Genomic DNA, 27,185 nt, shown 5'->3' on the forward strand with positions numbered 1-27,185 from the left:
GCGCATAACAGAAGATGTATATATGGAACCTTAAATACCTTAAAAACCATCTCCATCTGCACAAATTAGCCTTAAGCATTAAGATCCTCACTGTACGCTATGAGCCTGAAACTCCCTGGTTAAAATCTACCATTCACATGCCAAGGGCGCTGTGAAAGCCCCTGTTATGTACTCAGTTGAATAGGATCCAAAATGCATCAGTCTGATTGGTCCTAGAACAATAGGATCCAGAATGCAGCAGTCTGATTGGTCCGCAGGAGGCACCCAATCCAGCTTCAGGTGGAAGTGAATCCGCAACCTGATTGGCCTACAGGAGAATCCCGGAATTAGCCAATCACGTGGGGCCCATTGTGTAAATAATGTATATAAAGCAGACATTGTGGGGGAACTTCCATTCCTTCCTTGCTACTATGAGCTGAATAAAGAGCATGAAATCCACACTCAACTCCGAGTATATTTCAGCCCCCATCTCCAGTAACTTGTGTGTGCTGCAATGAAATGTTGTGGTGTGTCCTTACCTCCTCACAGGAATGCTCATTTTCAGGGTTCAAGCCAGCCGTTATCTCAAAGAAGGATATTCCATTGCCCACCATCCACAACCTGAGTTTTCTCTTTTTCTTTTCCAACTGATATTGAACACCCATGGTTACTGAGAATGCTCAGTCCTTGACTGTTGGGGTGAGGGTCTTCCCCTTAAGTGTGTGGGGGTTTTTAATGGACTTCTACAACCCTTGGGTTAGTGGAAATTAGATGTTGGGAAGTATGATTTAGGCAGATTCACCTTTAAGGCCAAATCTGCACTATACATTGAAATCACAACGATGCATATAAAGTGCATTGCCTAACATTACTACACATTAAAAGCACTATGATACCAGTCTGAACAACTGTGGTTTCCCCCAAAGAGTCCTGGGAACTACAGTTCGTTAAGGATGCCAAGAATTGTTAAAGGTAAAGGGACCCCTGACCATTAGGTTCAGTCGTGGCCGACTCTGGGGTTGCGTCACTCATCTTGCTTTATTGGCCGAGGGAGCCAGCGTACAGCTTCCGGGTCATGTGGCCAGCATGACTAAGCCGCTTCTGGTGAACCAGAGCAGCGCACGGAAACACCGTTTACCTTCCTGCCGGAGCGGTACCTATTTATCTACTTGCACTTTGACATGCTTTTGAACTGCTAGGTTGGCAGGAGCAGAGACTGAGCAACGGGCGCTCACCCCGGTGCGGGGATTTGAACCGCCGACCTTCTGATCAGCTAGTCCTAAGCTATGTGGTTTAACCCACAGTGCCACCCGTGTTAGGAGATGCCTATTCCTCTCATAGTGCTACGATTCCCAGAGTGGTTTAACAATCAATCCGTCTTCCCAGGGAACTTTGGGAATTGAAGCTCTTTGAGGAGAATAGGGGTCTCGCAACAACTGCCAGTCACTCCTAATAAACTACACTTCCCAGAATTCTTTGGGAGAAGCCATGACTGCTTAAAGTGCTCTGGTGCTGCTTTAAATGTGCAAGGTAGAGGGAGCTTAAAGGCGAACTGACTCTTGATTTCTCCCCCATTCCAAATGAGACGGATTGTTCTTTTTTTGTTTGGCAGCCCTGTGAACTGCGTAATAGCATTTTGATTCTGAAGTGCTTCGTCTTTTTGCTGAGCAATGCTTTGAGAGCCATCTGCAACGTCAAGCTCCTGACACACTCAGACAGAAACTAGGAAGAGGATGCGGCTGAGGGCGTTGCCTCCTGAGATGCAGGACCTAATGGAGTTACAAGACAACGGCAGCATTCATTATCAAGAGTGCCTCATGTCACATGCCTGCTGAAAGGGTGTGAGGCTTCAGATATAATTGCAGCGAGCAGGGAAAACGAGGGGGGGCTAGGATGCTTTTCCTGTGAGCCGCACAGTCTGATGTTGTGATGACCCCCGGACTTTAAAAAGAGGGTTAAACAAATTCATCAAGGATAAGACTATCAGTGTCTACTAGTAGCCACAATGGCTATATTCTCCTTCCACTGTTGGAGACCTCTCTGAATAGCAGTTCCTGGGAACTACAAGGAGGGAGAGTTGCTGTTACGCTCAAGTCCCACTTATGGGATTCCCACTGGGGGCAGCTGGTCGTCCACTGTGGGAACAGGATCCTGGCCTGATGCAACAACTGGACTCATCTGATGTTCTTAACCTCTTTCAAGCGCTCCAGGGCTCAACTGTGGAACCTGAGAGGTCCAAAAGAGCTTTTTTTACAACTATGTGCTTCATCACCATCACCATCATCATCATCACTGAACTGTACCCGGAGCTTTAGGAAGAAAAGAGGTACTCCATGACAGGCATAAATCTGACACATTCAGCGTAAACATGCGCACACAGAGATACCGTTGCTTCACCTCTAGGCCAATTTTCCAGCTGAAACTCAATGTTTTCAGTAATCTCTTTTCTAAAGAAAAGGAAAAAAATCAGCCAGAAATATATGCCACTCCTGATTTCAAAGGTCACACCCTAATCTCAGACAGGTGGGGATGGGCATTCTGCACAGGCTCTGAAACACTCTCATTATTTGCCAGACTTATGCTTGGAATTTAATAATGGTCTCATAGGACGATGAGGGGTGGGTGGAGGGAGAACATTTTTCATTCGCCACTGTCCACCTTCTGGAGACCACCTTGCAGTGGTGGGTGTGGCCCGGCATAAAAGTAAGCAGAGCAACAGATGCAAAGCTTCTCTTTGCAAAGGAAGCTGCATGTTTCCCACAATAGAAAAGTCAGAGGCTTTTGCATGCATATACCTCTATCCAGGCAACTAAGAGGCATTATGATAGTTCAAGGAGGGCGTGGCCTGGGGAGGCTCCTGGGGGCCGCATTGAAAGACACGGGGGGGGCACATTCACAACCCTGAGATTCCTCATCCCTGCCACAGACTGGGGACTTTCCCTGGATTAAATTAAGATCTGCATGTTTAGTTATAGGCGAGGCTTTTTGGGGAGGGGAAAGGAGAAGGAAATAATGGTTTATAATGTACTTACTCCACAGAGGGATTCCACCCGGTCTCAGTGCACAGGTCTCCTTTATCCTGCCGACCAAACGATGCCCCCCAAATCCCAGAAATATTTCAAATGTCAGGCTTTTTGGATTCACAACCCCTCCGCTGTTGGGCTGCAGATGCTGATTCTTCTGTTTAAAAAGAATTAAAAGGAAAGAAAAGCAACCTTGGCTTTCCTCACTTGCACACCAGCAAAAGATCCATTTTTTCCCCGGCACAGCATTTGTTCCACCCAACCCGATGCAGAACCTGCCGCGTTCTGAAACCCCGTAGCTACTTGCAGACGGTTATGTCGGAGGCAATCTAGAGGAAGTGGTTGTGATCGACTGCCTGTTCCCATAAAGAGAATGACAATTGCATTTAGAAGACTGATGGGTGTGGGAATCGTTCCACGTTTCAGAGATGCCGGAGTATTGCTAATATCTGTCTGCTTGCCTCCTGCCAAGGCGGAGAAACAGAGTCACGCAAGGCCCCCGTTGAAAATAAGATTTCCTCCTTTTTTGTTAGTTCCCCTTTTTTATGCTTGTGGTTTCACCACTCGTGCACATCACAAGTTATCTGTAAATGCCACCCTTTGGGCGGAAAGGCACCAGGCACAGCTACACTCACTGCCAGACCTGCTTATTGAGAAAGTAAGTGTGCTTTCCCTCATGCTGATAAATTGAGATGAAAACATGAAAAACACATCCCCTCTCCCTTAAGTCAACAGGCCCGGCACTACTGTTGGGCAGAGTGAGGCAGATGGGGAGGGAGGAATGACTAACACATGGTGCACTGAGAATCTTCACACAAACAATCTTTTAAAAGGGGCAGGGTTAATTATAAATAACTATAAATCTGCTGTTTTTCATTTCACGTATGAATCTCCTCCTGTGAAACAGCTCAAAGTGATTCAACGATTTAGAAACCTCCCACTGATAATGTTTTTAATGGAAATTTCAGGTTCAGACTGGTCTAAAAAATAAATAAATCTTCACTATGACAACTTGTTCAAACAGAAAAAGTCTTGTGTTCTCTGCATGCCACGCAGAAAATTTTACAATTTAAAGTGATTTTAAAAACACTTTGAAGAAACATCTCTGGGCAGGTAAGAGAGGCAGGTGAAGGTCACCTGATCTCCAACAGCTAAATTTAGCATCAAACAATAACTGTTTCCGGTTTGAAAAAAGGACTGTTGTAGCAACAGATCTCTAAGCGCAGCTTGACTCCTTGTGAAAAAAGCAGTTGAAATTCATGGCTGGTTCCTCAGGTGCTCTGATTTGGCTGCAGAAGGTGCGACTCAGCATTGAGAAGTCACAGGTAGGACAGGTGGACTGTCTGCATCTGGGATCTGAGAGGGTCCAGCAATCCCACAGACTGAAATGCAGGTTTCCTGACTTTGCAACAGGGTTGTTTTCAGTGGCTGCCAACTATCATCATCATCACCAATAATAAATAATGATAACAGATGTGGTTTTGTCTGAAATTTAGCCACCGAAGCTGTTGTATAAAGGTAATTTCCCCTCTTGCATGTAAAGAGGGTGTTAAATACACTGGAGTAGGGCCAAGGGAAGAAGCTGGCAACCCAGGCTGCTCCTGAATCTGCTTGCCTCCCAAACACCCTCATGCCAATCAGGCAGAAGTCCAACTGGCAAAGCTATATCTAGAGATAGATAGAGACAGAGACAGAGACAGAGACAGAGACAGAGACAGAGACAGAGATAGAGATGTTGTTGTTTAGTCGTGTCCGCCTCTTCGTGACCCCCTGGACCAGAGCACGCCAGGCACTCCTGTCTTCCACTGCCTCCCGCAGTTTTGTCAAACTCCTGTTTGTAGCTTCGAGAACACTGTCCCACCATCTCGTCCTCTGTCGTCCCCTTCTCCTTGTGCCCTCCATCTTTCCCAACATCAGGGTCTTTTCCAGGGAGTCTTCTCTTCTCATGAGGTGGCCAAAGTCTTGGAGCCTCAGCTTCAGGATCTGTCCTTCCAGTGAGCACTCAGGGCTGATTTCCTTCGGAATGGATCAGTTTGATCTTCTTGCAGTCCATGGGACTCTCAAGAGTCTCCTCCAGCACCAGAATTCAAAAGCATCAATTCTTCGGTGATCAGCCTTCTTGATGGTCCAGCTCTCACTTCCATACATCACTACTGGACTGGGAAAACCATAGCTTTAACTATAACCACCTTGTTGGCAAGGTGATGTCTCTGCTTTTTAAGATGCTGTCTAGGTATGTCATAGAGATCTGAAAATGCTGTTTGACTCTTTCACCCTTTATCAGGAATGGGAAGATTTCATTCTGACGCTGTCTGACGCTGTCCAGCAACAGATGGTTGAGAGCCACATCAATGCCTTGCAGGACCTCTCAGAGGCAGCGAAAGGTTTTATCCTGGAGAAAGCAGTCAGTGCCATCCAAGGAGGTGAGAGTTTAGGAACCAGGCCTGATAAACAGTTCACTTCTACTGGATTTGCCGTGGGGAGGGAGGGGCTTAAGAAATGCCACACATGCAAGTGAAACCAGAGTTCTCTGATATCTGCTCAGCTTCTCCCAGGAGCAAGCTATTCAGACTAAGCAGCCAGTCCTAAGGGAGAACCAGTGTAGGGCCTCCAAGATCCCTATTAGCTGCCCAGGTCACCTGGTCCTCTTGGGCTGGAGGTCTGGCTATAGTTTCCCTTCCCTGCCACAATCAGCAGGAGACGCTATGGAGCAGCAAAGCTCTCAAGAGAGACATGCGTTCAAATCCTCACTCGGTCACGAAGCACACTGGGTAAACTTGAGTTGTCAATTTCAATTTCTCTTCGTTTCTGTTCTCTTTGCCAAATTTCCTTGTCAATTTCCAATTTTTTTAGAAATCTCTTTTTAGCGCACATCTCTCCTAATAAACACATTTTTGTATGAACTTTTGCCTAATATACATTTTTTTTTGCAAGCAATCCCCCCCCCCAGTATAATGCATCTTGATATGACATTTCCACTAATATATGCATTTTTTATGCGTGTCCTGCTAATAATATGCATTCTGTGCACATTTGTTTGGTTGGAGGCCAACACTGAAAATTTGGAGAAGTGTGAATTTTGAAAGACGGATGCTTTCGTTTCCTATACTATTTCCAGAAGGTGCAAATCAGGTGTGTTAGAACCAAAATGTCAGCCAAACCAAATTTCTTCCCTGTCCCTCCACTATGCCCCTCCTTGAAAAGGGGAGTTAAGAAAATGTTGTGAAATAATCCAATCATTCTCTGATATTCTTTCAGGTGACGCTTATAAGGCCCTGATGTCGCAAGTTAGCGGCTGCTTAGAGGAACAGATTTATTGCCAGATCGCCCGGGAGATTCAGGATGGAGACAGGAGGGTGAAAAACAAGCCAGCCCTGCTGCTCAGTCACCTCAAGGATGGAGTGGTACTTAGCTTTGCTGCTTTGTATTCTCAGTTGGGGCAGTGTGGGGCTAACACCCACTAGGGCTGGTAGGGTGGAAGGTGTGGAGCCCAACAGTAGGTGGCGCCAGAGCCAATGACAGGAGAGCAAACTAATTCCCGTTTTGTCCCCATCCTCCTTCTCCCTGCTGACTTCTGCAAGGCGCAACAGTGAGACTAAGGAGGAAGAGGAAAATGACAGGCAGAGTCAGCCTCTGGACTGATGGAAGCAAGAGGACAGGGCAAGTGAGGTTGGCAAGGAAGTGCCCCTAAAGGACCCATCAGTCAGATCGTTGGTCCATCTAGCTCAGTATTACCTACACTGACTGGCAGCAGCTCTCCAGTGTTTCAGACGAGCCTTTCCCAGCCCTACCTGGCCAGGGATTGAACCTGGAGCCTTCTGCGTGCAAAACATTTGCTCTAACCAACTATGCTACGATATCCGGTGGTTCAGCTATTGTAGAAAAAGGAGCCTTAATTCAGCCACGTTCAATGAGCCAACTCCTTCCTTTCAGATGACCTTGCTGGAGGAACGGCCAGAGCTGCGAGGGAGGCTTTGTTCTCTTTTTAACCAGCCCTTACCTGCCGATCTGCGTCATCTCACCTGGAAGCTTTACCTCTCTAACACGAAGGGTATGACACGTATCAGTTCTCTAAAACAGGCAGGCAAACACCAAAGGCAAGACCTCCAGATGGCTTGGGCCATCACCAGTTTGTTTTACTCAGTATTCCCTTCTGTGAAATGGGTTGCTTTCTTCTGCTTTTGGAGGTGCAAACAGTGGTTTGTTATTTGGAATTAAAACCCACCCTCCACCTGGTAAACAAGTATTTGGACAACTTACTTGGCCTTTGTGGTTAGCAAAGGTCTGGCAATAACATTGCTTCTGTTTGCATATCTGATAAATGGGAACCATTCCTGGTCAGAATGATGGCTTTTACTTTGGCCTCTGACACCCCTCCTGTCTTGTGTTAGATGCTCAGAAAGAGCCAGGTCCCAAACTTTCCCCTTGCCATCCCATCAGAGATGGACCTTTGGGGTCTTTCCAATGGGAGGTGATCTCTAAGTGGGAAGCAGAAAGCAGCGCGGCAGTGTGGCCCTTATGTATTGACATCTAGTGACAGATGGGCCAGAGCAGGATTTGGGTTCAGTGACTAACTGGCAATATCAGAAACAACATCGAAATTGCTTTGCCAAATCCCAGTAAGCTTATCACATCCCCACCATAAATAAATAATAATAAATTTTTATTTATACCCCGCCCTTCCCGGTTCAGAAAACCGGGCTCAGGGCGGCTAACAACAAATTTAAAACACTTAACTGGTGCAACAAAAAACAGCATAAAATACCGTATAAAACGTGAATAACAATACATTCAGAATTCAAAAGTCAATTTAGGGGGGAAATCCATCCAATAAACATTAGATGATGACCAGGGCTAGCTGGCTAAATTAGTCCTATTTGGGCCAGCAAAGAGACCAGGGGAAAATGAAATGAAATGCACCAACCGTTGGCTTTCTTCTGTTCCTTTTCTCATTCCCAGCAAGGTTAGGGTATCTCTCCCAATTGGCAGCAAACAAAGCCACTTCCCGGAAGGACAGAGAGATCTCTCTGAGGTGCCGAGCCCTGCTGGATTCTGAGCCGACGTTCCAGTCCTTAAAAAACCACAAGGGTAAGAAGAAACCACCACAGGAGTCACATCAGGGCAAGGCCCATCCATGAGGCAGGGTGAGGCAGCCGCTTCGGGCGGCTGAAGCCCAAGAGGCAGTGCCCTATGGACACTCTTGCCCACCCTGCTGCCACTGGCAAAGAAGCGGCAGTGGCTTCCAGGAAGATTTCGCGAGATTACGCCAATATCTTGCAGAATCTCACCAGAACTTGCCATCGCTTTGTGGGTGCCGCCACACAAGCCAGGTATGGTGGGCTTCAGCAGCGGGGTGGCAAAATAGGACGGGCCTCTCCGGAGTCACACAAAAGTAGTAAGGAAGACTGGAGATGGAATGGGGGGAGGCAGACTCAATTCAGTTTGCATTTAAATGTGAATTTACTAGATTTGCACCTCTGAAGCTGGAACTTCTCTGAATTTTACAATGCAGATGAGTAATGTGTATAAAGATGCATATAGTGGGGTGAAGTGTGCATATGTTGTTTTGTTGTTGTTGCGTCGTTTAGTCGTGTCCGACTCTTCGTGGCCCCCTGGACCAGAGCACACCAGGCACTCCTATCTTCCACTGCCTCCCACGGTTTGTTCAAACTCATGCTGGTAGCTTCGAGAATACTGTCCCACCATCTTGTCCTCTGTCGTCCCCTTCTCCTTGTGCCCTCCATCTTTCCCAACATTAGGGTCTTTTCCAGGGAGTCTTCTCTTCTCACGAGGTGGCCAAAGTATTGGAGCCTCAGCTTCACGATCTGTCCTTCCAGTGAGCACTCAGGGCTGATTTCCTTCAGAATGGAGAGGTTTGATCTTCTTGCAGTCCATGGGACTCTCCTCCATGAGTCTCCTCCAACACCACTGCCTTGCTGTGGCAAAGGGGCTTGAATAACTCAGAGAAGCTATGAACTATGCTGAGCAGGGCACCCAAGATGGACAGGTCATAGTGGAGACTTTTGACCAAATGTGATCCACCTGAAGCAGGAACTGGCAAGCCACTCCAGTATCCCTGCCAAGAAAACTCCATGGACAAAGACAACAGACATATAAAAGTGTACATATAAATGCATATAAATTGGCAAAAAATACTATGCAAAGCCACATTGTATTAAGGGAACTTAGTTTGGAAGAAGAAAAAGGTGTGTGTTAGGAAATGTTTACGAGAAATTCACTCTACAACACTGGGTAATTTTAATGAGGGTTTAAAACAACTAACTAACTGTAGGAATAACGGAGACGGCAGGAGGTTGGATGCAGGTGAGCTGTGCAGAACCATGCTGGCAAGCATGCTCCAAGCAAGCTGCCGGCTAGCTCTGATGAGGCTCCTTTTATTAGTCAACAATTGGAAACAGTCGTGAAACCACCCTGAACTTAACGTATTTCCATCTAAGCACATTGTCAGCATTAGCAAATACACGTTTCAGCAGGTGTTTCCCTCCCTCAAAGTTTCCCCCCGATACTTGATTACGTCTGCATCCCTGGTCATGCTCCAGCCAAGCTATATGTCTAACAAACAAATTGTGAGAGGACAAAAAGTCAGGGGAAAACCCCTGTTTTTCTAGCCAAGAAGGTCGGGGAAAGCAGGTGTAACGCTCCTGGACCTACTGTTGCACGTCTGGTGTGAAGTTTGCCTTCGCAAAGCGGAGCATTACCTTCACAACTAACTAGCTGATGTCGCAATGTGAAGAACTGAACCTAAGATTGGAAGAATGAGGAACTGACAGTGACTTATTTAGCCCAGAAGAATAAAAATGAGTCCTTCTGGATCAGACCAGTGTCCCATGTATCCTGTTCTCACAGTGGCCATGCAGATGCCTGTTTTTGAGAAAAGCAAGTGTTCCTTCCCACATGCCTAAGTTGGGATGAAAGGAGGAAGCCAGTAGAGACCACAAACAAGACCATGTGGCATCAGTCCAAAGCCCTCGAGACAGAAAGGGTGGTCTATTTCTTTGCTTTCCCTGGCATTTCCAGTTAGCAGAAGCAACCTCTCAGTGTGGCTTCATATATCCATTAGACGCAGATATATATGGGGATCCGTTGCAAGCGTCTAGTCCTCATGGATGTGGAAGACTGCCCAAGTCCAACTTCACATAAGCATGAGTGTGTCTGTGTGTGTTGTTGTCACAACCAGAAAAAAAAGAATGTGGTGATGGAGAGATTCAAGGGTTGGGTTTTCTTTCCAGGCTGCATTTCAGGGTCAGTGCTGAGAAGTGGTTCAATAAGAACAGCCAGCTGAATCTGACCAATGGCCTACCTAGTCCAGCATTCTGTTCTCACAGTGGCCAACCAGATTCAAGCAAGTCCCAAAGCACAAGACCTCTCTCTCTCGTCCCCTGTGGTTTTCAGCTACTGCTATTCAGAAGTATCACTGCCTCCGATTGTGGAGGCCAACCATAACCATCGTGGCAAATAGCCTTTGCCTCCATGAATTTGCCTAGCCTTCTTAAAACTACCGTATTTTTCGCCCTATAAGACGCACTTTTCCCCCTCCAAAAATGAAGGGGAAATGTGTGTGCGTCCTATGGGGCGAATGCAGGCTTTCGCTGAAGCCTGGAGAGCAAGAGGCGTCGGTGCGCACCGACCCCTCTCGCTCTCCAGGCTTCAGGAAGCTATCCGCTAGCTGTGGGAGACCCAGCTCTCCCAGGGCTAGCGGAGAGCTTGCCGGCACCCAGAAGCTTGGGGCGCGCTGAGCTCCGCACGCCCCAAGCTTCGGGATTAGCGCAGTGCTCCGCTAGCCCTGGGAGAGCCGCGCGGGTCTCCCAGGGCTAGCGGACTGCTTGCCGGCACCCAGAAGCTTGGGGCGCGCTGAGCTCCGCACGCCCCAAGCTTCAGGATTAGCGCAGCACACCTGGGGGGGAAATAAATTTTTTTTCCTTTATTTCCCCCCAAAAAAACTAGGTGCGTCCTATGGGCCAGTGCGTCCTATGGGGTGAAAAATACGGTATCTAGGTTGATGTCATGCTGTGGCAATGAGTTCCATATGTTAACTATGCACTGCTTTTCCAAAAACCTCTCCTTAGTTGCCACACAGTGCCTGCGGAATGTGCTTTCTTATTACCACAAGCTTCAGGGCACCTCCACACCTCTGCGAGACCAAGATTATTTCCTGCCCGTGCCTCTCTTGCAAGTTATTCTGGATTTGGGTTCTTCCACCAGCTCTGTGGAGTCTGTTTCTGCCCTCCTGGTTGAAGAATTTATGTCTCTCAAGAAGCTCCATCCTCAACTTGTTAGACTCTCCGTCTCCGTCCAGGTATCTCCACCTCTCCACCCATTTATATAGGGTTATAAAGAAAGGTAAAGAGACCCCTGACCATTAAGTCCAGTCGTGGCCGACTCGGGTTGTGGCACTCATCTCGCTTTATTGGCCGAGGGAGCCGGCGTACAGCTTCCGGGTCATGTGGCCAGCATGACTGAGCCGCTTCTGGCGAACCAGAGCAGCGCACGGAAAAGGCGTCTACCTTCCCGCCAGAGTGGTACCTATTTATCTACTTGCACTTTGAGGTGCTTTTGAACTGCTAGCTTGGCAGGAGCAGGGACCGAGCAACGGGAGCTCACCCCGTCATGGGGATTCGAACCGCCGACCTTCTGATCGGCAAGCCCTAGTTTAACCCACAGCGCCACCCGCATCCCTTATATAGGGTTTTAGGACACCCCAATTCCTGCTGAGCAGTGCATAGGATTCCAGTGGCCTTGGCCATCAACCAAGGTCTCCCCCTCCCCACAAACATCTGGAGGGCAGCAGATTAGGAAGCCTGTTCTATTAAATTAAATTTCATTTAGAACAGCTAATCCAGAATCCAAATGGCACCACTAGACTTTAAATAAGACTCTTTTGATTTACTATTTGTGGCAAATTTCTGTCTAGGATGCTTCCCGGGTCAGCATAGTGGAAGAAGTTGCTTCCCTGCTGGAGCAGAGAGACAGAGATCTGGCAAGGTTCCTGGAGAGCGTTTATGCACAAACAGGTAAGTCTGCTTTGGGGTGCCACCTCAATAATCCTGTCACTATAGGGGCATTTCTCTTCCTAAACCTTGGGTGCATGGCCCCTGCGCAAGGTACTCCATTTCGTCCTCAGCAGCTACTGAGCATGTTGACTGGCAAGTCCTGGAGTCCTCACCTTCTTAGCGTTCCCCCTCTATTTTTGCTTTTCATCTGCAAATTTTGGGGTTTCCCTGAGCTGGCTTACTCTTCCCTCTAGAGTGTGGATGGTGGTTTCTTGGATGCCTAAGTAACGTCACTCACCTTTGAGCGCTGAAAATAAAAGGACCACCAAATCTGTATAAGCAAGCTTAACGTCTCTTGGCCAATTTACCCTAAACAAAGATTTGGGATTAGAGGGGAAAGTCCCACTTTCATGATGTTCCTGCTGATGTGAATGCCTTCAGATCCAACTTCTATAGAAGAGATGGGCTACAATTCACACGGATCTCTGGGAAGAGAGATTGATGGCTAAACCACTCTGGGAATTGTAGCTCTGGGTGTGGAATACGAGTCTTCTAGCAACTCTCATCACCCATGACGAACTACAGTTCTCAGCGTCATTTGGGGGAAGCCATGACAATTGAAATTAGTAGAAAAAAGACAGTCACGGAAATGAGAAATTGCACAAAACAAATGAAATACCATGAAAATCCCTGAAACAAGAAGTAATTGACTAAAAATATTATCTTGTGGAAATAAACTAAATAATAAAAATCAAAAAGTTTAAGGAAAAAAATAGAAAAACCTAAAATTGAACAAAGCCTTAACGGGATGCCGGCTACAAACCCCATTTCACTGAACTATTCAATTTCCTCAGAAGGAAATAGAAAAATCATAAACCTTAAATGATGAAAATTGAAAAAAAATCATAAGGCAATAGATTTCAGATGGTTTGATGGTTTGATTAAACCTTTATGATTAAGGCTTTGTTCAATTTTAGGTTTTTCTAATTTTTTCCCTTAAACTTTTTAATTTTTATTATTTAGTTTATTTCCACAAGATAATATTTCTAGTCGATTACTTCTCGTTTCAGGGATTTTCACGGTATATCATTTGTTTTGTGCAATGACAAATGAAAATGGCACCACCAAACTTGGATTTGATATTGAGAATTGTTCCGTAAGCTGCTTTGAGAGCCTCTTGGGACTACAAAGCGGGATGTAAGTGCTGTAAATAAATAATCATCATCATATACTTGTAGAATCCCACATCTTTGCTGTTTTCCAGAGGAGGACTCCAGAGACACCTTACTCAAGGGGCTGAGTCGCATGATCCAGCCGGCTATCGACACTCTGCTTGCTGGTGAGATGCACTTCTTGGCATACAAAAAAAAAAGATTTAAAAAAAATTGAACCTGGAGCTGAGACTGGGAATTGGGAGGTTGTTGTTGCTGTTTAGTCGTGTCCGACTCTTCGTGACCCCGTGGACCAGAGCACGCCAGGCACTCCTGTCTTCCACTGCCTCCCGCAGTTTGGTCAAGCTCATGCTGGTAGCTTTGAGAACACTGTCCCACCATCTCGTCCTCTGTCGTCCCCTTCTCCTTGTGCCCTCCATCTTTCCCAGCATCAGGGTCTTTTCCAGGGAGTCTTCTCTTCTCATGAGGTGGCCAAAGTCTTGGAGCCTCAGCTTCATGATCTGTCCTTCCAGTAAGCACTCAGGGCTGATTTCCTTAAGAATGGATAGGTTTGATCTTCTTGCAGTCCATGCGACTCTCAAGAGTCTCCTCCAGCACCATAATTCAAAAGCATCCATTCTTCGACGATCAGCCTTCTTTATGGTCCAGCTCTCACTTCCATACATCACTACAGGGAAAACCATAGCTTTAACTATATGGACCTTTGTCGGCAAGGTGATGTCTCTGCTTTTTGAGATGCTGTCTAGGTTTGTCATCGCTTTTCTCCCAAGAAGCAGGCATCTTTTAATTTCGTGGCTGCTGTCACCATCTGCAGGGATCATGGAGCCCAAGAAAGTAAAATCTCTCACTGCCTCCATTTCTTCCTCTTCTATTTGCCAGGAGGTGATGACCTGCAAAGCATAGTGATGGCCACCAGCTTGGGTGGCTTTAAAAGAGGACTAGGCTGTTCATGGAATAGGATCAGGCTGTCAATAGCTACTGTACTAGCCACAAGGCTCTGTGCTTCCTCCTCAATCAAAGGTGGCCATGCTTCTGAATACCAGTTTCTGGAAACCCCAGGAGGGAGAGTTGCTCTCGTGCGTGGGGCCCTGATTGGAGATTTCCTACTGGGGCATCTTCCTGGACACCGTGAGAACAGGATGGGTTGGTCCAGCAGAGCTCTTCTTTTGTATTTTGCTTCTATCGTTCCTCACCACAGCAAAACCCCTCATAGTGCACCTGTATGCTACTGCCAGGTGATCTAGCTCATTAATGTCTGCACTGACTGGCAGCAGCTCTCCAGGGGTGCAGAAGGAAGGCATTCTCAGTCCTACCTTGAGATTCCAGGGGTTGAATTTGGGACCTTCCACATGTTGGTTATTTCGCAGATTAGTCAGGCTGCAGAAGGCATGCTGGGGAGACCACACATTCAAGAAACGCAAAAGAAACTTTTGCTTGTTTTAATAACAAAAACAAAAACTCCTTTTACACTAAATTACATTATATCAATAAGTGTAACCCATCCACCAGGGTACAGTGGTACCTCAGGTTAAGTACTTAATTCTTAACCTGAAACCGTTCTTAACCTGAAGCACCACTTTAGCTAATGGGGCCTCCTGCTGCTGCCGCCGTACCACCGGAGCACGATTTCTGTTCTCATCCTGAAGCAAAGTTCTTAACCCGAGGTAGTATTTCTGGGTTAGCGGAGTCTGTAACCTGAAGCGTATGTAACCCGAGGTACCACTGTACTGAGAGAGCTACATGCTGCTCTTTATATACTATACCCAACAGCTTAATTAACATAACTTCACAGCACCTGCTATACTGCTTCACAGCTGTAAAACTAGGTCATGTTATTTGTAAGACAGAGTTGTTCCGCCTGGCCTTTGGATTGGAGCCAATTTGATTCCCTCCGCCCCCTTTTTCTTTTTTCTTTTCCTTCTCCTGCAATGAGGCTCCATTTTAATATTTTAATGTTCCATTATTTTAATGTTGTATTTTATTTTTGTTTTTAAGTTGTAATCACTCATCTTGTTTTTATTATTGCTTGTAAGCCGCTCTGAGCCCGGCCTTGGCTGGGGAGGGCGGGGTATAAATAAAAATTATTATTATTATTATTATTATTATTATTATTATTATTATTATTATTATTATTATTATTTGCTCTGGCCCTTAAAGACATACACATCTTGTGAAACAATAATGAAACCTAAAATTTAAAGAAACCATTCAACACTGCATACAAGGTAGACGCTCCACCATGGGCCACAGACCTTCCAAAGTGTTCGTTATGCCTCAGGGAAGCTAGTGAGATGCTCTTCATCTTTTGCTTTGCTTGCAGGGTACTTAAGCATGGATACTCTGTTGTACATCTGGGACCAGATTATCCTGGGACTGGAGCGGCCCTCATACAACTGTCTCCCTGTGTTCACCACCATTTTTGTCCTCCTGCTCCGTGGCCGGCTACTCACGTGTCAATCCGTATGTGCAGCCTGATTAAATCTAATATAATAATAATAATAATAATAATAATAATAATAATAATAATAATAAAAAATTTATTTATATCCCGCCCTCCCCAGCCAAAGCCAGGCTCAGAGCGGCTAACAACAATAAAATAATGCGACATTCTAAAAACATTTCATTATAAAAATTAATTAAAATCAAATTGATGGCAACCATTAAGCAAAAATTCTGTGCAGATTGCCAAAGGAGGGAGTCAGGCTGTGCCTTGGCCAAAGGCCTGGTGGAACAACTCTGTCTTGCAGGCCTTGCGGAAAGATGTCAAGTCCCGCAGGGCCCTAGTCTCTTGTGACAGACCGTTCCACCAGATTGGAGCCACAGCCGAGAAGGCCCTGGCTCTAGTTGAGGCCAGCCTAACCTCTCTGTGGCCTGGGACCTTCAGGATGTTTTTATTTGAAGACCGTAATGCCACAGCTGTTTTACAAAGCATTGTTAAAGTTGTCCAGCAGAACCCCTGATGGGGACCTTGTGCAGAAGTGAATTCTCTCCTCCGCAAGAACTGAGTTTCAAAGCTTTGCTGCAGAACAGATTTAATAAGATAAACGTTACAAAATAACCAAGCAGTGGGGTTCAGTCCTTCATGCTGTTCAGTAAACTGTCCTCTCTCTGGTCCCAGGGGGAGATCCTAAGCTTGTTCATCACTGCAGAACTTCTCTGCAACTGCTGCTACTAGCCGTCACCAACGAGCACACACTGGCTTCTCAAGTTTCCAATTCCAATATAAGGTAGTTTAGCTCAATGAAATGGAAAGATGCCAGCCTTCTCTGACGCTTTTGCCAGAGTGAAACTTCTTGGCCACTGTAAACTTCCCTTTGCAGCATTTTAAATACAATGCATTTAAACACCACATTTTATGTACATTAAGCGTGTAACTTCAACAAGTATTGCATTAAATGCTGGAATAATATAGAATTGGTATGGACAAGAATCAGGGGCGAATGGGGATACATCCTAAGATTATGGAATGTTGTTCTAGTGGAGATCTGTCCATCTGTATGTGGGGGAAAGCTGTAGCTCAGGGGAAGGGTAATTGCCTTCATGCAGAAGACTCCAGTTCAATCCCTGATATCTCCAGGTATAGCTGGGAACAACTCTTGTTTGGAACCACAAATGCCTTTTTGGGGAGAACATTCTACAAGCAGGGAGCCACCGCTGAAAAGGTCCTGTTCTCTTGTCACCACCCTCCAAAAATTCTAACATTCCTATGACTTTTCTTACTTCGCCATGTACAATCATACCTTGGCTTTCGAACAGCCTAGTTCTCAGATGTTTTGGCACCCGAACAATCAAAACCCAGAAGTGACTGTTCCAGTTTTCAAACATTCTTTTGAAAGCTGAATGTCCGATGGGGTTTCCGCAGCCAATCAGAAGCCGTGCTTTGGTTTTCGAACACTTTGGAAGTTGAATGGACTTGTGGAATGGATTCCATTCGACTTCCAAGGTATGATTGTATTATCTGTTGTTTAGAATATTTCTTCTAAACTCTGCCATGGATTGAATTTTGGCTTTTGTGTGGCTTTGTTTTTACAATTGTTTTAACGGCTGCTGCTTTTGGGGGGGGGCAGGGAGCAAAAGCCCGTTTGTTTCTAAAAGGATGTTTGTTGGCCCTACCTTTGAGGACCTTGGGTGCCCCACCAGCCACCACTGAGAATTTTACCCACCCACCTTCCCTGCCTTTTACTGCAGCCAGTGGAATTGGAAGCAACACTGAAAACCTGGGGACCGTCTCTGCTTGTGCAAGAGTTCCAAGACATGATGGGGAAACACTTCTTTGAAGATTTGTACAGCCAGTTGCTTGGAGGAAACAAGGAACCCGCCCCGATCCATGACCCTACCCAAAGTAAGACCTTGATGGGCGTCTTCTGCTCAGGCCCACTCCTTCCTCTCAGCCTCAAAGCATTTACCTGTCAATCAATCAATTTATTATTTTTATTTATTCAGTTTGTATACCGCCCTTGATCTGAGAATCACAGGGCAGTTTGCAACATAAAAATAGAAAATGAGAACACAAAATACATAAGAAAGAAAGAAAGAAAGAAAGAAAGAAAGAAACCAATAACAGTCAATAGAAGAAAAATAAATATCAATCAATAAGTATATTGTGCTAGCCAAAGGCCAAGACAATTACTCGTATTTTTCGCTCTATAAGACGCACCAGACCACAAGACGCACCTAGTTTTTGGAGGAGGAAAACAAGAAAAAAAAAATTCTGAATCTCAGAAGCCAGAACAGCAAGAGGGATCTCTGCGCAGTGAAATCAGCAATCCCTCTTGCTGTTCTGACTTCTGGGATAGCTGTGCAGCCTGCATTCGCTCCATAAGACGCACACACATTTCCCCTTACTTTTTAGAAGGGAAAAAGTGAGTCTTATAGAGCAAAAAATACGGTACATTACAAATACCAAAATACAAACACAGCAGTAATACAGCAAACGTTAATGATATAGGAGAGAAAAATCAGATGTGCCATTAGCTGACTTGAGATTAAAAGTCTGAGTTCCCAAAACAATTTATAGCAATATGATCTAACTTTCGCTTCCTAATCTTTTTTTTGCAGCCAGCCTGAACAAATACATTTCCCCCACCTTTGGCCCCCAGCAGGTGTAAGGCAACAAATTGCAAAGCAAGATTTTTAAAATACAAAACAATTAAGATTTTTTTTTTTTAAAAAAAGCAGCCAAATAAGAGCCATAATCAAAAGTATGCAAAGCAGCTAAGAGAGCAGACCTAAAGGCTTGGACAGGAGCAGAAGGCACCCCTTCGTATCATCCAGAATGATCCCCCAAGCCTATCACAGTATTTTACATAATGCCTATTACGTTCTGTCTCCCGGCAGAGCCAAAGTTAAAAATATAAAACCGCAGTAAAATGGTAATTGTTCCATCATAGCAGTAAGCCACCGAAGCAGTATACAAGGTAAGAAGGAAGAATTAAAAGCACACATGCTCTCTAAAAAAAATAAAACCATCTCAGCAACTATTGTTTGCAAAACTGCTTGGAAATATCATTTGCAATGAAGGAGTATACAGGTTTTGTTAATACATAAATCAAATTCTCTCTTCCCCCCACCCCAAGCTCCAATCAAGCCATTTCTGCAGACACGCAATTAATATTTCATAAAATGACTGGGTCACTCCAGGGAAAGTGCTTTTAAACTAAAATGCCTTTGGCAGGGGCCAAAACATCACAACTCTCTAATATGGGCTACGAATCCCTGCGACGGGGTGAGCTCCCATTGCTCAGTCCCTGCTCCTGCCCACCTAGCAGTTTGAAAGCACGTTAAAGTGCAAGTAGATAAATAGGTACGGCTCCGGCGGGAAGGTAAACGGCGTTTCCGTGTGCTGCTCTGGTTCGCCAGAAGCAGCTTAGTCCTGCTGGCCACATGACCCGGAAGCTGTACGCTGGCTCCCTCGGCCAGTAAAGCGAGATGAGCGCCACAACCCCAGAGTCAGCCACAACTGGACTTAATGATCAGGAGTCCCCTTTAGCCTTACTGATTCCAGAGGGCTGGCGCTGCAACACTAACAAGTTTGGTTTCTAGGACCTGCACTTGTGGGAGGCATGCATTATTCTCAGCAATGCCCAATCTCTTGAGGTGTGCAGGTGCCGGAATGGGGTAAAGGGGGCGAGATGCATAAAATTCATCTGATAATCATCTCGAGGACACCTGGCATGAAACTCGAGTGGTGGGGCGGGGGAGAAGAGGGGAGAGAGCTTCCAGAGTGCACAGGTACATTTTCAAAACATGCTGGAATTTTATCAGCTTTTGTGCCTGTCATCCCATGTGTCATTCAAAGGTATGGGGCAGGATAGCCGATTAACATTCTTAATTTCTCTTTCCCTCCCACTTTGAGCTTTTCCTCCGTGGCGCTACAGAAATTTCCAAGCTGCACCACCTCCAAGGACAAGGCCAGAAGACAGGAGGCAAACAAGGTAAAACAAGGCAGCTAAAAAAGCCAATGCAATTCTGGGCTGCATCAATAGGAGTATAGCATCTAGATCAAGGGAAGTAATAGTGCCACTGTATTCTGCTCTGGTCAGACCTCACCTGGAGTACTGTGTCCAGTTCTGGGCACCACAATTCAAGAAGGACACTGACAAACTGGAACGTGTCCAGAGGAGGGCAACCAAAATGGTCAAAGGCCTGGAAACGATGCCTTATGAGGAACGGCTAAGGGAGCTGGGCATGTTTAGCCTGGAGAAGAGGAGGTTAAGGGGTGATATGATAGCCATGTTCAAATATATAAAAGGATGTCATATAGAGGAGGGAGAAAGGTTGTTTTCTGCTGCTCCAGAGAAGCGGACACGGAGCAATGGATCCAAACTGCAAGAAAGAAGATTCCACCTAAACATTAGGAAGAACTTCCTGACAGTAAGAGCTGTTCGACAGTGGAATTTGCTGCCAAGGAGTGTGGTGGAGTCTCCTTCTTTGGAGGTCTTTAAGCAGAGGCTTGACAACCATATGTCAGGAGTGCTCTGATGGTGTTTCCTGCTTGGCAGGGGGTTGGACTCGATGGCCCTGGTGGTCTCTTCCAACTCTATGATTCTAAGGTGCTTAAGGGGCGTCCTCTTGCTCCATGGCCCCATGAAAGGCACAAGGGAAGGGGGTGGGGCTCAGTATCCTCAGCACCTCCAGGTGGGGCTGGAACGGTCCCCTGCCAGAACCCCTGGAGAGCTGCTTCCAGTCAGTGTAGAGAGCTAAATTGACCAAGGGTCCGGCTCTGTCCCTATTTAAATCAGCCCACGGTTCAGAACCATGAGGACTGGGATCTTGTCGTTTTGCCTCACTGTAGAGCTGACCAGCCCTGGCAAGGACCCAGAACATACCTAGTGCTTTTTAATCCTTTTTTGCCAATAATAATAATTATTATTATTATTATTATTATTATTATTATTTTATACCCCACCCATCTGGCTGGGTTTCCCCAGCCACTCTGGGCAGCTTCCAACAGAATATTAAAATACAATAGTCTATTAAACATTAAAAGCTTCCCTAAACAGGGCTGCCTTCAGATGTCTTCTAAAAGTCTGGTAGTTGTTTTTCTCTTTGACATCTGGTGGGAGGGCGTTCCACAGGGCGGGTGCCACTATCGAGAAGGCCCTCTGCCTGGTTCCCTGTAACTTGGCTTCTCGCAGTGAGGGAACCGTCAGAAGGCCCTCGGTGCTGGACCTCAGTGTCCGGGCAGAATGATGGGGGTGGAGACGCTCCTTCAGGTCTACTGGACCGAGGCCTTTTATAATAATAATAATAATAATTTATTATTTATACCCCGCCCATCTGGCTGGGCCTCCCCAGCCACTCTGGGCGGCTTCCATAAAAACCAAAAATAAAGTAAAATGTCACACGTTAAAAACTTCCCTGAACAGGGCTGCCTTAAGATGTCTCCTGAATGTCAGATAGTTGTTTATCGCTTTGACATCTGCTGGAAGGGCGTTCCACAGGGCGGGCGCCACTACCGAGAAGGCCCTCTGCCTGGTTCCCTGTAGCTTTGCTTCTCGCAGTGAGGGAACCGCCAGAAGGCCCTCGGCGCTGGACCTCAGCGTCCGGGCAGACTGATGGGGGTGGAGACGCTCCTTCAGGTATACTGGACCGAGGCCGTTTAGGGCTTTAAAGGTCAACACCAACACTTTGAATTGTGCTCGGAAACGTATGAATGTGCGCTCGTGTCATTCTGGTCCTCTCCCACTCCTTCGGAGCGTCGGAGGCATTTCTGAGGCTCGCCTGAGGGCACGGAAAGACGGGGAGGGAGAATACGTACAGCAAACAGGGCACGTCCTGATTTTCAGAGAGGAGCGCCAGTTGCTGGAAGAGCAACGCCTTGAGAGGGCACAACAGGAACAGAGACTTCAAAGGTTCAGAGCGGAAGAGCAGAAGAGGTAAGAATTTTCCTGTCAGCAGCATTTGCAGCTACCCCCATTCTCAGCTAATAAGAGTCCCCAGCGTGGCATCAGTCGGCACCCAAAATACTCTTGCCCCATTCTTATTGTATTGCATTTTTTAATTATGGGGGGGGGGGCATTCCTTGGTTGAGATGTTGCCTGTTGTTGCTTTGTGGGATGGACTACGTTTCTATCCATGTTTTATTTGTATGAAAATGCATATAAGTGCTTGAGGAGGTGTGGCAGGGAGCACAGAGCACCCCAGTTTTTCACTTCTGTGAAATGGGTATCTTGTGGTGTTTCTTAGATTTCCAAATGTGCCAGAAAAATTGAGCCGAGAGGCGAGGTAGTACTCTGCTAAGACTTTGCTCCCAGCTGTTTTAACCATTCCACCGAGTACCCTACAGAATAAGGGTCGGGAGAAATTGGGCACCCATATCTGATTTAATTTCCTGGGAGTTTCTCTGCAACATTTTTTTTAATGGACTTGCAGGCAACAAGAGATGAGATTCCTGCAACTTTTAGAGGAGAATAAGAGAAAATTTGAAATGCAGAAGGTCCATTTGGAAGATCAGCTGTCCCAGGTATTTTCTTCCGACCATGGAATAAAGATTAAGAGAAAGACAATCAATTTATGTAGACGGTTGGGGGTGTCCTGGAGAAAGGGGGTGTGCCAACCCCACTGGCTTAACCATGGACACCCCGGGTGGGCCACTCTGTTCATTACTCTCTCTTGACCTCTCAGTTCCCCATCTGTAAATTGGGTCTATTAAGGGCACAGCCTCACATAATGAAACATGAATCTGCATAAAAAAACATAATTGCATTGTGCAGATTAAGCTGAGCTGTACCATTTGAGATTTCATAGCTGCACTCACTAGCATAGCTGGGTGGGGGTGTAATAAAAAATTTAAGGTCTTATATACATAATAAATGTTCATAAATGTACCAACCAAGCACAAACATAGATATGTGGACCACATGTCTGGAGCAGCACAGGAATAACGACCTGAAAATCATTTTGACTCCCAGACTGATCAAATGTTTTCTCTGCAAGGAGGGAGGGGGTGAGGGAACCTTCCCATTGTCTCAGGAATTGGGAAATCACCATCTCAAAGGAATGGGCAGACTACCAGGAAAGGCAATAAGATAAGGCATTATCAGATAACCTGGCAGACAGGAAAAGCAACAACATTCAAATTTCTGTTGTAGACCGCCTTTTCTGTGATGTAGGTATGATGTTTGTGGGGGTGGTGGTCTTTGGTTACACCCCTTCTGTGATTTATGTATGATATATGGAAGGGTGGTCTTGAGCTCCAGGGCAGGGAATTTAAAATGTCTATATTAGGGCAGGCACACCTTTGTTCTGGGTCCTCCTCCATCCTCCTGCGTGTGACGGGGAAACCCTGTTGCAACAGTTTTAATAAAGATCAGGATTACTAGCTGCTTTGCTTCTCAATATTCTCTGGTTGGCCTCTGTTATTTTCTCCTACCGATATGTAGCCCACTTAAGGACTCTCTACGGGCTCTTGGATACCCCATAAGGGGAAAAGGGAAGATTTTGTTTACAACAGGTGCACTGGGCAGCCACTTACCGCAGGGTGTGTGCTGCAGCGCACCCGAGCCCCGTGTCTCTCCTGGGAGTGTCGCAGTGGCTCCGGCACCTGCAGGGACCTGGGCTTGCGCCTGCTTGCCGCCTCCTCTTCAGCTGGAGGGTGGTTGAGGGGGAGGCGGGTGGGCTGAGCAGACTTCATGCAGGCTATGTCTCCTTGCAGTGCACCCTGCCCTGCCTCACCTCACTCCAGGCATCCGAGCGGCTAGCTATGCCACTGGCTGCACTTGAGAGGGAGAGACAAGAAGGCCTAGAGTCTGGGGAGCTGGAGGACTGTACTACTTTGCCCTGCATTTGGATGTTGAAGAATGAGGAGAGCTAGGGACACTTGGACTACAGGCAGAATAGGACTGTACCACTAGACTGCTAGACTGGCGACTGGGAGCGGCCGCCGAGACCATATAACACCAGTCTTGAAAGACCTACATTGGCTCCCAGGACGTTTCCGAGCACAATTCAAAGTGTTGGTGCTGACCTTGAAAGCCCTAAACGGCCTGAGTCCAGTATACCTGAAGGAGCGTCTCCACCCCCATCGTTCTGCCCGGACACTGAGGTCCAGCGCCGAGGGACTTCTGGCGGTTCCCTCATTGCGAGAAGTGAAGCTACAGGGAACCAGGCAGAGGGCCTTCTCGGTGGTGGCACCCGCCCTGTGGAACGCCCTCCCACCAGATGTCAAAGAGAACAACAACTACCAGACTTTTAGAAGACATCTGAAGACAGCCCAGTTTAGGGAAGCTTTTAATGTTTAATAGGTTATTGTATTTTAATATTCTGTTGGAAGCCGCCCAGAGTGGCTGGGGAAACCCAGCCAGATGGGCAGGGTATTAATAATAATAATAATAATAATAATAATAATAATAATAATAATAATAAATTACCACTTTAGCCTGCATTTGGGCACTCAGGAGGCAGGAAAGTGAAGTAGAGTCAATGTATGACAGTACCAATTCAGCCTCCATTCAAGCACTCAGGAGGTATGAAATCTCTCTCTCCCCACCTCCAAAGTTTTAACAACTACAATTTGGCACTTTTCAGGAGAGACAGGTCCGCTACGAAATGCAAATGAAGGCAGAGGAGCAGATAAGCAGGCTGCAGGCTGAAATGCACAGACTTGCTGTGGACAGGAAGATGGTAATATTTTATTTTTCAAAATGAAGTTTTGCTTCAATGAGCTCACCCACTGCTAACTACTAATGCCCAGGGAACTTGTAGACGGAAGCAAGGCAGTCCACTGTGATGGAGATGGTTTGCCCAATAGCCTGGAGCTGGGTGTTTCTATACTGGAAAACATGCATCTGTTTTGACAATCTTGCTCACTGTCCCTGCCATGGCAAATGATCAAGTCAGGCTCTGGCTAGCAAGCCTGTCTATGTTCCGGCATCCTAGACTTCAGCATTTTGGATTTCTGCATTTTAACTCCCGTGCCTTGGGTCTTGAAACAAACTTGGGTGCCCCAGGGAGATCCTGTCGCTTACGCAGATTTTACTACTGTCCTTCCATATTTTTCTTGCAGCCTTCACCTGACACCTATTCCGCTGGAAGGTAAGGTTCTGTCCAGGCATGCAAAGGTACACCCCACAACTTAGAAACTTAAAGTCAGAATGTGCCCACAGTGATCCCAAAGGGAAGAGGCAGCATAATTCTGTTGACTTTGGCAACAGGCCCGCTTCCCTTGCATCTGAAAATTGGTGCCTCCCCTTCACAAATGGGCAAAGGGATTTGTAAAAAGACTTACTGAGCGCCTGATTTCCTGCTTTGCAGTCTCCTCGCCCCTGCACCTTCCCTGCAGTCCCAGACGCCATCTCAGACTTCCCTGCCTCATTCTTGCCTGTCAGACACAGGTGAGTGAAAAGCATTTGCGGGTATTAATCAGGTATTATTGAGATTTGCTATTTGATTCCAACACTCTCCCTAATTGCCTGTGATGAACAGGAATCACTTCCAGCCAAGCAGGCAGGGAAGCTTATTGAACTGACAGATAATTGGATGTGTGCTTTAGATGCTAATGTGCCACAAATGAACAGCATAGGCCTGCAAAAGCAAAGAGGCCTAGCAATTTTTTGTTCTTGTTGACCAGCATATAAACATTTGCAAATCTGAGACTGAAATAACTCTGGATACAGGCAACCTACTGGGCAAAAAAGCAGGATGTAAGGTTAAATAGAGTAATCATATCCATAGGCGCCGACTCCATGGGGCCTGAGGGGGCTCGAGCCCCCTCAAAAAATTTTTGGGGGGAGCTCAGCCCCCCCAATAATCTCGGGCGCCCTTCCAGCAGAGCGCCGCCGCCGTCCCCCGCCTCCTCCCCACCTGCTCCTTCGCCAGCCAGCCAGCCAGCCGCGCGCCCTAATCGGAGAGCCCCGGCCGTCCCCCGCGAGATTAGGGAATCCCCGGGGGCGGGGGCTCCTGCCTCGCTGCTTCGCAGCACCACCGCCACTGCCAAGGCACTGCCGGAAATCCCGCGAGAACAGGGGAATCCCAACTGGCCACACCTCCCAGCCAGCCAATCGGCTGGCTGGGGGGCGTGGCTTGCCCTATTTAGGGCCGGAGCCACTTTATTTGCATATTCATGAGCTTATTTATTATTCATGAGCTTTCCCGGCCCCCCCCCAATATTTTTTATAAGTCCGCGTCCCTGATCATATCTCATAATTTGGCTTTTGCTTTTCAACCTTTCGCAGTTGCTTCACATCAGAAACACAAAACCGCCGATGGAGACACCATTGCCTTCAAACTGCTGAAGCACATGATGGAGGCAGCCAGCTCCAGTAAGCAGAATTTGTCTGTAAAGCAAATGCTGGCATCTGTGGAACTCACTGCCACTGGATGTCGCTAATACAGTGGTACCTCGGGTTAAGAACTTAATTCGTTCTGGAGGTCCGTTCTTAACCTGAAACTGTTCTTAACCTGAGGTACCACTTTAGCTAATGGGGCCTCCCGCTGCCACTGCCCCGCGATTTCTGTTCTCATCCTGAAGCAAAGTTCTTAACCTGAGGTACTATTTCTGGGTTAGCGGAGTCTGTAACCTGAAGCGTCTGTAACCTGAGGTACCGCTGTACAATGTATATTTGAAATGAGCTCCTTCCCTCCCTCTCCCTCTCTTTCTCAAATAAAAACAGAAGTCAGGCTGAAAAGGATAAAAAAGTAACAGCTAGTTGCCAAAGCTGACTGAGACAAAACACGCAGCTGTATGTAAACTTACTTTAAGTTAATGCAACTAAAATTGAACATTATCAAGTGACATATTCCCGGGGGGGGGGGAATGTGCCTAGGAGCAGGGACACACTTACCGGTTTATAAAATAACAAACAACACAGTGCAGATTGTTGTTTTTCACCCTTTCTCTTTTTCCTAAAACTTTATTCAGGGTCAAGTTTAAAGGCTTTGGGGACGGAGGCACTGGAGGCTGTTCCACTGGGGCAATAGGGGAACTGCCCCACCAACCTGTTGCCCCCGCCTGCCAGCCTTCTTACAACCAGTCCAGGGGGTTGCCTTGCCTGCCTCCTCCTTAGTCTCAGTACTGTCCAATGTAGAACTGAACTGAGCAGGGAGGAAAACAGGGACAAAACTAGAATTAGTTGGCTCTGCCTGTCACTAGCGCTCGCTCTGTCTGCTTTGAGACTTCTGACCCTTCTTCCACCAGCTCCCTTCATTCTCTTTACCCAGAAATGTCTTAAGGGACCCTGTGGCGCTTCATGGAAGATAAGCGACACCTTCTGGTCAGAGATGCAACTATTTCAGTACAATACTCCTTGGTGGAAGACTTGGAGATTCTTTGAGGGTTTATGCTTTGCAGAAGTGGATCCAAACTATTACCATTTTCCATCCCACTAATGTGTCTGTGGGCTGCCTGGAATCCTACTGAGGGAGCATCTATCTGCCAGAAAGTTTCCAGTTTGTAATTTCCATGATCCAGGGTCACCACACAAGCCTGCTGCACCCATAATGCCTAAGCCAGGGGTCAGCATACTTTTTCAGCAGGGGGCCAGTCCACAGTCCCTCAGACT

The 27,185-nt window shown here is 46.6% G+C and overlaps 2 protein-coding genes across 6 annotated transcripts in view; one reads left to right on the forward strand and one right to left on the reverse strand.

The window, feature by feature from the left end:
• LOC308574338 (transient receptor potential cation channel subfamily V member 2-like) overlaps positions 1-3,462 on the reverse strand; it is a 22,284-nt gene extending 18,822 nt beyond the window's left edge. The window contains exons 1-2 of one of the 2 annotated variants that reach the window (XM_081172047.1): positions 3,012-3,462; positions 2,283-2,426 (exon numbers count right to left, since the gene is read on the reverse strand). The gene's annotated coding sequence lies outside the window, so the exon portion shown is untranslated. The remainder of the gene's footprint in view (positions 1-2,282; positions 2,427-3,011) is intronic. The other variant, XM_081172046.1, reaches the window with a different exon arrangement.
• The window catches only part of LOC308574335 (uncharacterized protein), a gene marked incomplete at its 5' end in the record, with an annotated part of 25,903 nt that continues 2,093 nt past the window's right edge, over positions 3,376-27,185 (forward strand). Inside the window, 17 exons of one of the 4 annotated variants that reach the window (XM_081172034.1) lie at positions 3,376-3,660; positions 5,287-5,425; positions 6,261-6,406; positions 6,936-7,053; positions 7,962-8,090; positions 11,090-11,319; positions 11,935-12,034; positions 13,278-13,352; positions 15,506-15,645; positions 17,374-17,527; positions 19,541-19,619; positions 21,474-21,563; positions 22,060-22,150; positions 24,214-24,309; positions 24,692-24,720; positions 24,940-25,019; positions 25,860-25,946. In XM_081172034.1, the coding sequence (XP_081028160.1) occupies positions 3,376-3,660; positions 5,287-5,425; positions 6,261-6,406; positions 6,936-7,053; positions 7,962-8,090; positions 11,090-11,319; positions 11,935-12,034; positions 13,278-13,352; positions 15,506-15,645; positions 17,374-17,527; positions 19,541-19,619; positions 21,474-21,563; positions 22,060-22,150; positions 24,214-24,309; positions 24,692-24,720; positions 24,940-25,019; positions 25,860-25,946 (2,068 nt within the window). Of the gene's footprint in view, positions 3,661-4,216; positions 4,328-5,286; positions 5,426-6,260; positions 6,407-6,935; positions 7,054-7,961; positions 8,091-11,089; positions 11,320-11,934; positions 12,035-13,277; positions 13,353-15,505; positions 15,646-17,373; positions 17,528-19,540; positions 19,620-21,473; positions 21,564-22,059; positions 22,151-24,213; positions 24,310-24,691; positions 24,721-24,939; positions 25,020-25,859; positions 25,947-27,185 lie in introns of those variants that run through there. The other 3 variants (XM_081172035.1, XM_081172037.1, XM_081172036.1) reach the window with 3 other exon arrangements.

This window comes from Podarcis bocagei, assembly GCF_964188305.1.
Source record: "Podarcis bocagei genome assembly, chromosome: 15".
Classification (NCBI taxonomy): domain Eukaryota; kingdom Metazoa; phylum Chordata; class Lepidosauria; order Squamata; family Lacertidae; genus Podarcis; species Podarcis bocagei.